This window comes from Thunnus thynnus, chromosome 18, assembly GCF_963924715.1.
Source record: "Thunnus thynnus chromosome 18, fThuThy2.1, whole genome shotgun sequence".
Classification (NCBI taxonomy): Eukaryota; Metazoa; Chordata; class Actinopteri; order Scombriformes; family Scombridae; genus Thunnus; species Thunnus thynnus.
Genome location: NC_089534.1, coordinates 12990377 through 13003451, shown reverse-complemented (window position 1 = coordinate 13003451; position 13075 = coordinate 12990377). Strand labels below are relative to the sequence as shown.

The 13075-nt window shown below is 43.5% G+C and overlaps 1 protein-coding gene across 1 annotated transcript; it reads right to left on the bottom strand.

Annotated features, from left to right (window-relative positions):
* Positions 1–3284: 3284 nt before the first annotated feature.
* On the bottom strand, positions 3285–12824 carry dll4 (delta-like 4 (Drosophila)). The gene is made up of 11 exons (XM_067572031.1): positions 12333–12824; positions 11926–12186; positions 11469–11526; positions 10535–10798; positions 8461–8521; positions 7076–7206; positions 6689–6858; positions 6377–6596; positions 5183–5915; positions 4630–4738; positions 3285–4121 (listed from the first exon to the last, which is right to left on the bottom strand). The coding sequence occupies exons 1-11, from the start codon at positions 12384–12386 to the stop codon at positions 4116–4118; spliced, it is 2067 nt and encodes a 688-aa protein (XP_067428132.1). The 5' UTR covers positions 12387–12824; the 3' UTR covers positions 3285–4115.
* Positions 12825–13075: the final 251 nt, after the last annotated feature.

The following is a 13075-nucleotide window of genomic DNA, read 5'->3' as shown; positions in this document are numbered from 1 at the left end:
AACTCAAAGTCATCTGCGTGAGCAAGTGCAGACAGAAGAAAACGATGTGTGAGAAAACCAGTTGGCCTGCGCCGGCATGTTCTGAATTTTTTAATCAGAGAGGAAACAGGAACTGATGTCACTGGGTCACAAACAGGATGCTGTGATTATAACACAATGAAAATGCCTGGCCATGCTATGGGGACCCAGAGGCCAAAGAGCGGAGCCCTTAGCATGTGTGATCAAGTGTGAATGAGGGTGTGTGTCTGCTTATAGGTGTGAGTATGATCATGGTGGGAAGAAACTTCAAGTGCTATCAGGGAGGGTCAGGTAACAGACCAAAGCTGAGGGGGGGGGGCTTTAACTTGATGATTAACTGTTGTCATAACAAGTATGTTTTTCTTGAGCCAGACCGGAAGCTGTGCTGCTCCTAGGGCCAACGTATTTTACGTACACGCACGCACCCACACACACACACATACTAGCCCTTAGATGAGGATGCCTAGGTCAACAGGCTAACAGGATGTGTGTGAGGGAAAAGCCATCCAGATTCTCTGCTGAGTGTTGATTGCTGCTGATTAGGGGGTGTTGACTGTTGCAGGATTTCTGTTAATTGGAGTCAGGAGAGGTTTTGATAATGTGGATGACACATTGGCTAGATGAAAAAAAAAAAAATGGATTTGCAAACACACAATTGCAAATTCTAAGACTGATCAGAGTGTATTAGGAGGAAACTGTATGGAACAATTTCCAAAAGACAAGAAGGGCAAAGGGCAGTAAGATTGACCAGATTGGTCTGACAAGTCAACTTTTGTAAAATAGACATCTTTTTATTTATGTGGATTCATAGCAGATCCGCTGGCTCCCATCTGGTTTCCCCTCCCCTCCGGTGCCAGGCCCTCTCCCTAGCTTTGTTTGCAGGAGTGGGTGGTACAGAACTGGGCATTGAAATATTGCTCTTAACCCTGAAGGGGAGGCAGGCAGTTGGGGAGCCTGTAAGTGCTCGAGTGTGCATGTGTGTTTTTATGGGAGGAGGTCTGTGCACTCTGTGTCATGCACACGGGTGAGAGGCCTGGCATATGCTGTTGTTTTTATGGCACTACAGACTCACTCCTTGCTCCCCCACGGCATCTGTTTGGTTGGGCTGTGTGTGTGCGTGGTCGGGTGTGTGCGAGCATTATGAGGGGTGGTGGTGGTGGTTGGTGGGGGGGGGGGGCGTTCCCCTTTGCCCTGTGCCTGGCTTTGTTTCGCCATTTCCAGCTTGAGGGGGTGGTATCTGTGGAAACGGATTTGAATTTCAAGCCAATTTAGGGCCAGAGAGAGAGAGAGAGCGAGGGGCGGGTGAGTGGGGTGGGAGCCAAAGGCGTTTCCAGGAATTACTCAAAGTAGTGATGCTGTAGTCGAGGGGCTTTATATTTCTACCTAATGTCCAAAACATTACATGTGATGTGTGAATGTAGGAGAGCAGCTGGATTTCATATTCAGAAGCTTGGTCACAATTTAATTGATCTACTTGTGCAATATGGATTACAGTTTAAGCCTCAACACTCACTTTTAAATTGGGCCTAGATTTTAAAACAAATAAACAAATGAATACAAGACACATCTGATCATCATTTGTACTCAGTTTCATTGTTTAAAGTCTGTGTAAAGGAAAATCAGAGATTTCTTTTGAAACACATTATACGTGTTAGAAAATTGCTGAAAACACTGAGAAGACTGTGAACTATGAAGTACTGAATTGGGGAGTTAGACTGTCAAACTGTTTTTCACCATTTTTGTGTTCAGGATTTGCTGGGTGTGGCCAAAACGGCTGCACCATGACGTAGAGAGGTGACTAACGTGTCTCTTGATAATGGCACTGCCCATGCACCATGCTTTGCAAATATAAATGCACAGTCTCCCACGCCCCTCTGGTATCTGCCCTGAGTATGTAGCACCCTGGTAGCGTGATGGCACTATCGGGGACGCTGCTGTTAAGCCATGTTTCAGTAAAAATCATGAAGATGTAGTCCATAATCCCTTTATGAGTGGTGATCTGCAGTTGCAGTTCATCTATATTGTCCACCAGAGACCATGCGTTGGCGAGGAAAATGCTAGATTGAGATAGCCGTTGAGGAGTTAGCCTCAGCTTAGACACCGATGTCATTGTATTAACTGTAACTGGTGAATGGGGCCGTTTTCGGTCAACGGTAGCGCTCAAGGAGTTATTTCAAACCCAGCTGAAGCATCCGTCTACAGGTAGAGTCAGTGTTAAGGCTCCGGTCCACCAAGAGGATATCTCCATATCACGCTGCTCGTGCAGCACTGCTGCGGGAGCCGCACCTGTGTAGCGACTCTCGCTGCCTCAGGCTGTGTTGTGTATGCTCCTCAGGTCCCTTCACTGTTACTACAGACATACTCCTGCGGCTACTACATCCAGCCCCTCGCCAGCACTTTTCAAAGAGTAGAGCAAGTAATGTTGACACCGAACTCCATTGAAAAAAATGACAATTTAACATAACATGATTGGTGATGGATTGCTTGTTAACTACTCATTTAAGTTACATTTTTACTGAAATAAGTCCACATTTACCTTAAAAATAGGTGCCAAATTAAAGAGTAGCTCCTAGTGTTACTGTATTTCTGAAATATCATCAATGTTGCTTGTCTTACACCTACAAACAAGGCCTATTTTAAATTGTATATTTTTTTAAGGGAGTCTGGCATGAGCATTGTTAAGTTGAGAGGCTCAGAGGCTGTTCAGTTGGGGGCACGGTTTCAGCGGACATGCCTCCAGCATTTCAGGGCTCAGAATATTGCTTGTTTTTCTACGACTTTGAAACCTAACTTTATATACCTGGCAATGTTTTTTAATCAGTCAAATTTGGCTGGGTGGTTAATAACAAATTTTTCTGTTGTGTGAAAAATTCAGAACACATATTTATTATTGCTTTACACAGACTTTAAAAACACCTAAAAAATAATTTCCTTTCCCATTCACTGACAGCAAAGTAAAAACTGTTTTCAAGGAAGTTTTATTCTTCAGAAGTTTGGTCCTTATAAATATGCATTATATACAAAATAATATTATAAAACATATAAAGAACAATGTGTCATATTTAAATTAAACTCTGGAAATAATCATTTTAAAAAAATTACATTATTGGTTCTGTAGTTTTGAAATTTATTATAGGCAGGCAGTGGTATGACAGTCTTTCCTCCTTGTCTCGAGTCTCTTTGTTTTCCTCAGTTGGGTTGCATAAAAACACTTTTCTATGCACACTTTTCCTTTCTCTTGGATCTTGCTGGCACAGCACTGACTATTGCGCTCCTGTGGTTTTCTCTTCAAATCCCAGTTGATTAAAAAGTATTTTCCCCGCTGTTTTTTTTTTTTTTTTTTTTGTAGTGCAAATGATCCAAGAACAGACAAGGGCACAAATTTAGCATTCAAAACCCCCACTTTTAAGGCTTCTAGTGAATTTGGGCTGCATACAATCTTCACCGTTGCATGGAAAAGTCCAACCAGTCATTTTCACGTGATTGACAGTTGAAGATTATTTTTTAGACATTCATAACTCTCAGTGTTTGTGAGGTTGGATTTTGACGGTGGGTGAGTTCACTCGTCTCGACCCTGAGTCTTGCATAGCAGGCGAAGCTGGCAGGAGTGAGTGTAAGGGGGATTTGGAGGGGGTCAAATCTTAGGCACCTTTTTTAGTGATTGGTTGGCTGTCAAAGTCATCATGATTATCACACAAGGCCGGGTCAGAAACGAGGGGCAATGATCCACCTTCACCTCCTTTTACTGTCCAGGATGGCTGAGATTACAAATTAATATTTTGCCGATGCTCTGTCAGTCTCCACACCTTGTGTAGTCAGTCTTTTCGCCAGTCCGTTTAACCATTGTCACAACTGAGAGAGGTCCTTCACTGTACATGTTTTGCATACAAACACTCGGTCAACATAAAGTTTCTCAGTTCTGTTCTTTTTGCAGAGCAGAAGTTCTGCCCTCTCCAGTTCTCAAGTGTTCCAGAGCAGCAGTGGACATCTAAAACAATCTCCAGTCTCTTCTCAGTATTTGTAAACAATCCAGAATATTATATTCTGCCTCGATTGTGTCTTTTTCCTCGTTCCGTCACTTTCAGACCCCTCACAGTTTATACCTGTGGGAACAGGAGAGGAAAAATTGGAATTAAAAAACAAAACAAATTAAAATAACACGATAACCCCGAGGCTAAAAACTCTCTTAAGTGTTTCTGCAGTGCTGCTTGACGTGTTACACCTCATATGCTACAGTATCACCATCACATTTTGCTTGGAAATAAACATCTGAGAAATTCCACTAAATGCCACAGCAGTAAAACATAGCACCTCTGAGACCAAACTGAGCCAAACATGTGTGAGGAATCAGTACAAGTTCAGTCTTTAGGTCATCACATGGCCAAGATAAAGAATAGCCAGCGTAATTTACAGAAACCAATAATGCACTTGATTGGGCTATCCCCAGCTCAAGTCCAAATACCAGAATGCAGTCTTTCTACAAATAGCACTATTCCCTGTCATAAATGTTGGTGCAGTGGTGAGGGATTGCACGCTTGGGACGGCATGATGCATTTAAAAAGAGGGGATCTATGGAAATGCTGATGAAGATGTGATTTTTTTTTGGCTTACCTCAGTCGCTATGACGCATTCCCTCCTCTCCTCCCCTATAACAAATACCGACTGGTACATGGAGTCTCTTGAGGAACATATCGTTGATATCCTACACTCTGGCTTTTCACTGCAAACACAAATCACACTTTGTGTTAACACAAACTAGAAGCACATGGCAGAGCTATGCATTGCACGCAGTATACATTGAGGCAACAGAGAGGATGGGGGGGGAGTGGTGTGTAGCAAAGCAATTGTCAAATATATGTAAACTCTGCATTAGTGAAGAACAATGTCTGGTTTCCAAGGTTGAAAAAACAAATGGGGCTCATCGTTTGGTTAAAACAACTCAACTGAGGCAGTGCGTGATTGAGAACATCCATTAATAGTGATTTCCACTCAGCAGGGCTCCATATACACTACTGTATGAGCACAATAAATAGTGAACTATGAAAATGTCCAAGTAATTTTAACAAACATTATATTCAAATTATATTTTAGTAGCATAAGCAGGGGGTTAGATTAGCATGATCCAAAGTAAACTGAAATACATTGTGAATATGGTTCATCTTACCTGTACACTCTACTCAAGGGCATTTTGTCTTCTAAACACTTGTCGTAAATAAGACTTTTGTCTTCTTGTGACTTCTCATCCTTGAACTCCTTTGATTTAGAGTTGTAAGAGTCCAAGTGATAGTTTTTATGGATAAAGTTTGATTTCTCTGAATCACAGTCTACCTCCAGGCCAATTTTCTGATTGGTGTTTTTCAGCTGGGACGCTGGGATCAGGTTATCCCTCTGAACGTTGGACAAGTTGTTCATAGTCTCTGTGTCTCCCCTCTCTCTCTGGGCCTGCCTGTGGATGTGCCTCAAAGCCAAGCCCACCATACACAGCAGCATGAGCAACGCCACCAGCCCCACAGCCAGAGAAACTGCCGCCCACTGGAAGCCATCTTGAATCTCTCCCACTGGTGAAGTCACGGCGGCGAAGAACTCGCAGTTCTGCCCGGCGAAGCCAGAAGGGCAGATACAGGTGGCTGGGGGATTGCCTGGCCCACCGCCACCAGAGCAAAGACCTCCATTGAGGCAGGGATGCAGGGAGCACTCATCCAGGACTCTGTCGCAGTTGCGTCCACCGTAGCCTGTGGGACAGGCGCAGGTGTAGTCGTTGATTCGGTCTAGGCAGGTGCCTCCGTTGATGCACGGGTTGCCGGCGCACTCATTGATGTTGATCTCGCAGCGCTGGCCGGTAAATCCTGCGCGGCAGCTGCACACACGTATGCCGCCATGGATCAGGCACAGACCACCTACAGAAGAAGAGATGAGGACAGTTAGTATCAGCATAAGCAGAAAAGCTAACGTTAGCATCCAGAATAAGGCATTTCAACAATCAAGGCATTTCAATATCAGAACGAGCATGATCTCGATAGACGTTCCCATGAGGCCCCCCTCAGTTCACACATCTCCATCAAATCGAGTGTGACCACAACACTGTGTATTGTTCTCTCAACATAGAACAATCCCAGAGCCCTGAATGTTTACAAGAAGACAGAAATCGAGCTACGCTGGATATTTGTCCCCTTTCATCAACAACCGCAGTGAGCTGTGGTGACATTTACAAGCCGCTGCTCTGAGCTGCCGAGTGTTTATATGGAGGACAATAGACACCAAGTTCCCACCAATTCCTGTTGTTCCACACTGCTTCCAGTTGCAGGAATTTGAGGGGGGAAGTTCAGAAAGGGGGGCAAAGAGGGGAGGAAGACTGTACCATTAGCACAGGGAAGCAACGTGCACTTGTCCACTCTCTTCTCGCAGTTGAGTCCAGTGTAGCTGCTGGGACACTCGCACATGTAGCTGCGGCCATTGTCCTTCTCCCAGCATTTGCCTTTGTGGAAGCAGGGGGAATCGGCACACGTCAGCAGGCTGTGCTCACAGTGGGAACCCTCGAAACCCTGGGGACATGTGCACTTGTAGCCGCTCTCTAGATTCTGGGGGAAATGGATAGAGAGGAAGTTAGTTGTACAGTCATAACCTAAGAATATTTAAATATAACACCTATAATAACCTATTTCCAACTTACTGTGCATATCCCGCCATTCCTGCAGGGATTGCTGTCACACTCCTGCATCTCCAGCTCACAGTTGACCCCTGTGAAACCTGGCAGGCATGTACACGTATAACTGCCCTGGCCTGTGTTCATACAGGTGGCGCCATTCACGCAGGGATGGTGATGGGTGCAGAAGTTCAGGTCTGGGGGGGGAGAGAAGAGTGTTTGTTTACAAGGAGTCTGCAGGGGGAAAAAAAAAGCTATCTGTCCCGGATGTGTATAAAGCTATGAATGGAACACTTCAGAGGAAACCTAATTTACTAATGCTTTCAAGTTAATTCAAATGAAAACACTGTACAAGTAATACGAGAACGTCATTTAAAAAGGAACAGCAGCAGTGGTCCAAGTTGTCTGGTGTACCTTGGTCACATAATAGGCCTCCCCAGCCCTCTTGACAGTTACACTGCCATGGCAGCTGGCAGGTACCGTGCTTGCAGGCTGGGTACTTCTTACACTCATCACAGAATGTGCCCTGCCAGCCGTCTCTGCACCTAGAAAAGTGACAAAATATATTCTTTGATTAATCATTTACTCCTCATATTGTACATCTTGTAATTTCCATTACATATCACATATTGAACTTGCACCAAAAGCTGTTTTATTTCCAGTTCAGTTTCATTTCTATTAAACATGCAATCAGTACTGACATGGAAGACAAATATGCTTTGTAGCCCCGTCAGGGATTTGCTGGCTACTATATAAAGAAATCAGTCATCAATCATCCAACTAGACATTAATAGTGGCCTCACAGTGGGATGCGATAATTAAATGCTCATATAAATCCATCACAGAAATCTGAAGAATTACAAAGTCGGCTACATGTGGGGCTAAGAATTATATGTCACGATGGTAATTTATTTTGAAAAAGGGCACATATGATACATGCAATGTAAAATCATGCAAACACTGTCAATTATGTGTTTTCCCCCAAACTTATTACATCATTACATGTTCGTTATTGCAGAATGGCACTGCCTACATTACAAATAATGAGAATGCAGTTTTTACAGAAAGGGATTTATGTACAAGGCCGTATGCACAATATAAAGATAAATAATGATAATATAATAATACAAATGTGAAATATTGCTTTAAAGATGTTTTGGCAGCAAACCAACTGCTGAGACTTTTTTTCTTTTCTTATGCTTCCCATGAATATCCATTTCTCAGCGCAGTGTGCAGCAACCTTGTCAATCCGTGAGATTGTTGGACTTAAGATGTACTTTTAAGGTTCCAACATTTTTTTTTTTTTGCTGAGTGAGCAGAGACATGGGAGCAGCGTTAGTGTTGGGTATCTGAAGGGTTTAACCTCAATTTGGGTCATTTCTAGTGGTGGGAATGATGGATTTGTGTCTGAAAAAGAGGGCAAAATAGGATTCAGGAGGAATTTCTCCCAGCGAGCGAGTGTGTGTGTGTGTATGTGAATGATCCTCTCTGGTGAGTGAGTGAGTGAGTGAAGGAGAATGAGACAGGCTAGTGACAAGAAGGGGACATGGGAAGCAGAGAAGCCAGAGAGTGACGCAGGGAGACGAGAAAAGGGAACGGAATGAGACTTTTGTTGATTTTGTGAACTTCACCCTCTCTTAATGAATGATATGGATGCAAGAATAGCTGATGTGAATCTTCTAACGATGAAATATCCCCCTCTGATTAGCTGTATACACACATCATCATTTGGTGGGAGACAGATGCGCTGATGTTAAACCAACAATGAACTATTTCACTTCATAAATTTGAATACTTACACACACTCGCCAGGTTTGGAGCAGTTTCCGTTCCTCTCGCTGCAACCCTCCAGACAGATAGCTAAAATAAGAATAGAAAACACAAATATAAGTACGCTGCTCTTTTGCTGGTGCTCCCTCACAGGTGTTTCAGCATGACTGACACTGAATATTAATAAGTTACAGTTTCACAACCTTGAAAGTGTTACAAAAAGAACATTTCAGAACCACATGCAACATATAGGCCTAATTAAGTCTGTTAAAAATGAAGTCTATAAATAATACTGGATGAGCAACAGCAGAATCATAGGTACAGGAACTGTGGACCTATAGGTTGAGGTAACTGAACCCTCAATCTGTCTCAACTTTCCTCAGAAGCCTTCATCTGATCTAAACCTGTCCACCACACCCCCAGCTGCCACGCGAGGGAGGGTGGTGGGGGGGATCGGTTGAGGGTTTGTTTGTCCTGTTTTAAGTGTACCGGTCTTGCATGTCTCTGATTCGCAGAACAACATATCAGGCGGCTGACGGTAAGCGGCCGGTTTAGTCCAGAACAGATGCTTGCTCTCAATAGCAGACAGCTGTCACTATTGTTGTTTATGGTCTGCCAGAACCATATTTGCAGCTGCTACTACCGCGCGCCCAACAATGGAAGGGACTAAACATCGGTGGCGCGTGGCGGATAATAATGCCGCGATTAACCTTGGCGCGTGCAGTCGCTCGGGCTCCTCCTATGAGTGCACGCGCACCCCCCCACCCTCCCTCTCCACGCCTGCGGATTATGATACCGAGCACGCGCGGTACAGTACTTTCTGAAGGTATAAAAATATGGTTTTGTCAAATGAACATTATATATTGTGACTCCATTTGGACACAAATAGGACAAAAATACCAGGTGCATGCACACCTGTGTGAACTAATTTGAATATTGACAAGCTAAAGGCATTCGTCATTCATCCTTTACAGCTGAGCCATTCCCACTTTAATATTAATTTTACTATTACAAGACTATGTTTATCAGAAATGTACAATGTGTGGCTGCAATGTGCTTCCTACAACCTTCTTAAATGTAAGGCCCATATGACCAGGCTTGTTTAAACTGATGTATGGGAGCGTGAGAGAGAGGGGGGTAATTATGGTGTGTGAAAGATGCCCAATCTATCTTTCTTGTGTATATTTTCTGTAGTCACTGTCGATTGATGCGTCTGTAATTGCAACACGTGAGCCCATCTGGTTAGAATTTGGCGCCACTGTCAAAATAGCACATGCCAATTTCTCTTTCACCACCGTGTGACATGGATGACAGATCCGTTGTCACCCATGTGGTCACATATTCAGCACATGGTAACTATTACTCTCATGGTGCCTCATTCCAATCTACTCTTTGATTAATTTGTTTTGGTGAAAAGGGCCCTTTGGTATTGTGGAGCCAAATGGCATCGGGCCTCCTCATAGGCCCATTCAGAGCTTTCCAAAACATGGGAGTGTTGGTCTACGATTTTGGCCAAGTGGATTTGCACAAGTATAATGTGCCTGTTGTCATGCTAAGCCGTCTGTCCCTCAACCAATATGCAATGATGGTTCACCAACCCACAACCAATTACGCACCAGAATTATATGATTAAATCCAATAACGAAAATGTCCCGGAAAATTCATTCTGCACCAAAATTGCATATCCCCAGATATCATTACATCATGTCTGGTTATCATGCTTAACATCTTGTGGCTTTCAGATTAGATTTGACATATTACTGATATCTGTAACTAGTTAATGCTCACAAATGTTTTCTGTTTTTAGCAATAAATCATAATGATGAAGGGCAAAGGTCACACACCATGAGGAGACAGAATCATCAGAGCCTCTGATAAGTAAGCACTGGTCACCAAATCCTACCAAGGATTGTTATCGCGCCAATAATCTGTATCACCCTCTCATGTTCAAAAAAACACACAACCATACGCTCATAGGAACCACAGTACAACAAAACTCCAGTTTCAACAGACAGACGTTGAGGCCAACATGCTATAAAGAGCAGGAACTACTGATAGACATTGAATCAGCCAGGTGTGAATAGTGGAGGATTGATTGCTTACGTTCTTCGCAGTATTTCCCCTTCCATCCAGGCAGACAGGACAACTGCCCTTCTCGGGTGCAGGTGTAGTGGCCAAATCGGTCGTCCCTGGGCGTGCATTTTTTGGAACAACTTTCTCCGTAGTAACTTTCATTGCAGATGAACCGGTAAGAATACTTAAGCTCCGTCTGCTTCCCGGACTGTGTATCCTGAGACCAATCAGTCCCTACACCCAGCTGTCTTTGGATGGCAAAAAAGCTAATCAAAAGTTCTGAGTTGTTGGTATCTGAAAGAGGAAAAGAGGGGGACAGAAGGAGGAAGAAGTCAGAATTAATGTGGGATATGTAAGCTTACAACCTATTTGTACTCTAGGATTATTAAGGTTTTATGTCAAGAACTGTGTCATGAATGGTTGCAGGTTCAAAAGTCATCTGCTTTCACTTTAATAATCTGCCCAGTAACAAGCTGCATCCCTTATCAAATCCCATACAGCTTAGATGAAAGATAAACTCAGGTTGAAATTTCCTCTTTCTTTCCGTCAGCAAAAACATTCCCAGGCCCAGTCCCCTCTTCCAAAGGGCGGAACAGAGTAAGGTGTAAAATACAGGAAGATGTAGTCAGGGGTTTTTGGCAGGCACTGTGTATTCTCACCAAAGCCCACAGCTCTTTCCCACGCCAAAAATAAACCAGAGGAAGTTCAATTGTATTGGGTATAAGAATGAAAAAGGTGTTCTGAAGTTCATAACAAAGAGGTGAATAGGCGTGAAAATGTGTGAAATTATGAACAATTAACAAGAGGTGGAAAGGAACATGTTGCGTGACTAAGCTGCATTTGATAGCTCAATCTTTGCTGTTTTCTGCATGTAATTGTGCAAAATGGTAAACTAGTAGGAGAGCCTCATGTGTTAAATGTACAGGCAGAGCTCCCTCCTGTGGTAAAGAAATGTTGCACTTACCTACAGGTAGATTTCCATAAGGTGAATGCCAGGCTTCAATTATTAAAGAAAACGACCCCTAAGGAGAAGACACATGCATTTAATTAACATCCAGAAGACTTTTTTTTTTTTTTTTTTTACAGAGCTCATCATTTAATGTGTAAAACATAGCTATTTTCTTTTCTCTGCTGTATTTGATAGGCTGCTGACTACTGTGGTAAACAGCTACTGCAATTACACTAAATGCTTCATGAAGAAATATAAAGTGATCACTGCGTGGCCCTCTGGATTTTGAAATGAACGACGTTGTAGCAGTCCAATCTGTTTGACGCCAGGGTATTACCTAATGATATGGATTAGATGAGCTGACCAATAACCGGTGCGCTCCCAAAATGCATAGCACCTCTGTGAAAACAACATAATAGCGGGTCGCTGTAATAAAAACAAATAAAGTGGATGTGGTGCTCCACGCTCTTACCGGCCATCCAAAGTTGAACGGTATTTGAATCGGTCTAGGTAAAGTGCCACTGTCCTTGGCGCTGAAAGAGTTTGTCCCCAGCACTGGTGTCATTGTAGTTCCAAAGATGCAGTCACCTGGCGAGACCACAGCCTGATAGTTCTTCAAGCAAATTCTGAAATAAGTCCTACAGTTGGGTTTGCACGCGTTCCCATTTGCCAGCAAACCCTTGTGATTTTTAAATTCGTGGAGATCAAGCTCAAAAACACCGGATCCAAATACCTAAAAGAGAAGGAAATATGATTTAAGAAAACGTCGCTGTGGTTACATATAGGTTATTCTTAAAAAGAAGAAAAAAAAAACATGAAACAAGTGGCTTTCCATTTGTCTCAGGACCACCGGGGCAGATGTAATATCCTCCTTCATACCTGTGTTATCAACGTGGTGCTGAATGCGATGGTAAAGGTGAACCAGGCTGCCATCCTTCTCGCTTCTCCAGGGCAGCCGCGTCACCAGCCAATAAAGCAGCAAAGCCTTGCTATTCCAAAGTATTTACACCAAGGTAAACAAATGGAGAGACACAGAGAGTGAGAGAGAGAGAGAGAAAAAAAAAATCTCTAAAACATGTATAAATCCTTCTTCACTCCCAGGGAGTTCTCCGTAGCTCCTTGTAGGTGTGCGTCAAAAAAGCGTCCAGAGAAAGCGTTCCCAATCTCCCAAGTTATCCAAAGGCGAGGGAAGACCAATATCCAAGCCCTGCTTCTTTCTGTCAGCAGGCGTCCCCTCCTTGCAAGGTACTGTACTCCACAATGGTCACTTCGCTGTGTGTGCGCGGCTCAGAGCTTGTTTTGGTGCTGAACTTGGTGCGTCAGTGCGCCTCGGATGTTCATCACTCGTCTTATTACTAGTGAATGAACCGTAGTGTGTCTCCTCCCAGATATATAGACTTGCACTTCGCTGCTCATTACATAAACTGCCAATCACTCCACTGACACCGCCCACTTTACATATTCAACCCCCTTCCCTTCCAGCCCAACAACAATTATCCAGATTTAATACCCACTGGCACTGTGCGAACTGACCACCATGGATACTGGGCGATTATTAACAAGCCCCAACATCTGTTGACTTATTTTTAGCGCACAATACGCCGGACGCACATTTACACATT